Source organism: Apis dorsata, unplaced genomic scaffold (assembly GCF_000469605.1).
Source record: "Apis dorsata unplaced genomic scaffold, Apis dorsata 1.3 scaffold_226, whole genome shotgun sequence".
NCBI lineage: Eukaryota > Metazoa > Arthropoda > Insecta > Hymenoptera > Apidae > Apis > Apis dorsata.
In genome coordinates this window covers 40612-42377 of record NW_006263508.1, presented here as the reverse complement: position 1 = coordinate 42377, position 1766 = coordinate 40612, and the positions used below count along the sequence as shown (strand labels likewise).

Below are 1766 nucleotides of genomic sequence, written 5' to 3'. Positions count from 1 at the left end.
GCACTAAGTACAATTTAATTAAAAAAATTTTTTATCAAAAAATTTTTAAATTATTTTTTATTATATTATTTATTGTATTATATTATTATATTATTTATTTTATTATATTATTGTATTATATTATTATTTTTTGACTGTAATATTATTTTAAAAATATTAAAATATTTCTATTTCACTTAAAATTTAAAAAAATCATAATTATAAATGAATGTATTTTTTTTTTTTCTAATCAAAAATAGATAAACCAAACACGGATAGAAATATCTTCTTCCACGAGACATCCTGTTTTGATGAAAACGGTTTAATGTTAAACGCTCGCCAAGCATGCGCCGTCGAATCCGCAGCTAAAATGAATCCTGATATGAACATATATTTATTATTCCTTTCTTCTTCAAAGATTTCGAGACAATTCAGAAGATTATTCAAACAATTGCAAACATATCCGAATATTCATATCAGATGTATCAAATCCGAAGATTATATGAAGAATACACCTCTGGATGTATGGTATAAAATCGAAATATTAAAGAAAAATAAATGGCCAATTAATCATATGATATTTTAAGATATCTGACCCTTTGGAAATATGGAGGAATATATTTGAATCTAGACATTATTGTCATCAAGTAAGCGCATTTTCATATACATTGCAATTTATTGATAAATTTAAGTATACTGTATTCATATATAACAAATTATATATTCTATATTATATAGGATGTCCCAAAAATTTTTGAATATCCGTAAACTAAAAATTCCTGAGATAATTTCAAACAACATTTTTTTTTGCAAAAGCTTTTGTTAACGAATTATTAATAAAAAACATTGGCTAATTACGAAGCCCGTAGCGAACTGTGACAATCATATTAGTTACACGCCGATTAAACAAGAACAAGTTCAAGCAGTATATTAAAGAAAATGTGTTAAATATTATATTTATTTATTTATTCATTGACATAATTCGATATAAAATATCGATAAAAAAATATTTGTTATATTCAATATATTTTCTTCGAAATATATTACTTATTCTTGCATTGTTCATAGCACGTTACTATGTCAATATTACACAGTACGCTTCGTGATTAGTCAGTGTTTTTCGGTAATTCTTCATTAATAAAGTTGTAACGAAAGTATTTGCAAAGAAAAATGTTGCTTAAAATTACTTCAAGAAATCTCCAATTTACAAATGTTCCAACATCCTGTATAATTCACTATTCGTTTAACTATTCTTAAAAAACTATTCTTAAAGGAAAACGACTGGTTTGGAATCAATCAATAATTCGATATTTTACTAGTATTTAAACATAATTAATTTAAAGAAAAATTGAATTTCTATAATTTTGATTTTTCTTTTATAAAAATATTATATTTGTATATTTTTTCTAATAAAAATTAAATATGAAATGATTTTAATTTATTATTAATAATTTCGAATAATAATTTAAAAATAATTATTTTAAAATAAAATATATATTATTAAATAAATAATATATTTTAATTGAGATTATATTCTTAGCCAATTAAAAAAATTTAAAATAAGATGAATATTTGAGAAAATATTAAATTAAAGAATTAATTATTCGAGAAAATAATTTTTATTTTAAAATTATTGTAAAAAAACTATATATATTAATATTTTCTTAACTTACTAGCATTATAAAATTATAATAAGTATTATAAAAGTAATACAAATTAAAATAAATTAAATTAAATTCAAACTATCAAATTTTAATTCATAGATTTTTTTTTATATTTTCAATGAT

General features: G+C 20.0%; 1 protein-coding gene across 1 annotated transcript in view; it reads left to right on the top strand.

Moving 5' to 3' along the window:
* LOC102674257 (lactosylceramide 4-alpha-galactosyltransferase-like) overlaps positions 1 to 1766 on the top strand; it is an 18580-nt gene that overhangs the window by 6616 nt on the left and 10198 nt on the right. Inside the window, 2 exon segments of the mRNA XM_006615522.2 lie at positions 240 to 551; positions 554 to 626. Coding sequence (XP_006615585.2) covers positions 240 to 551; positions 554 to 626 — 385 coding nt within the window.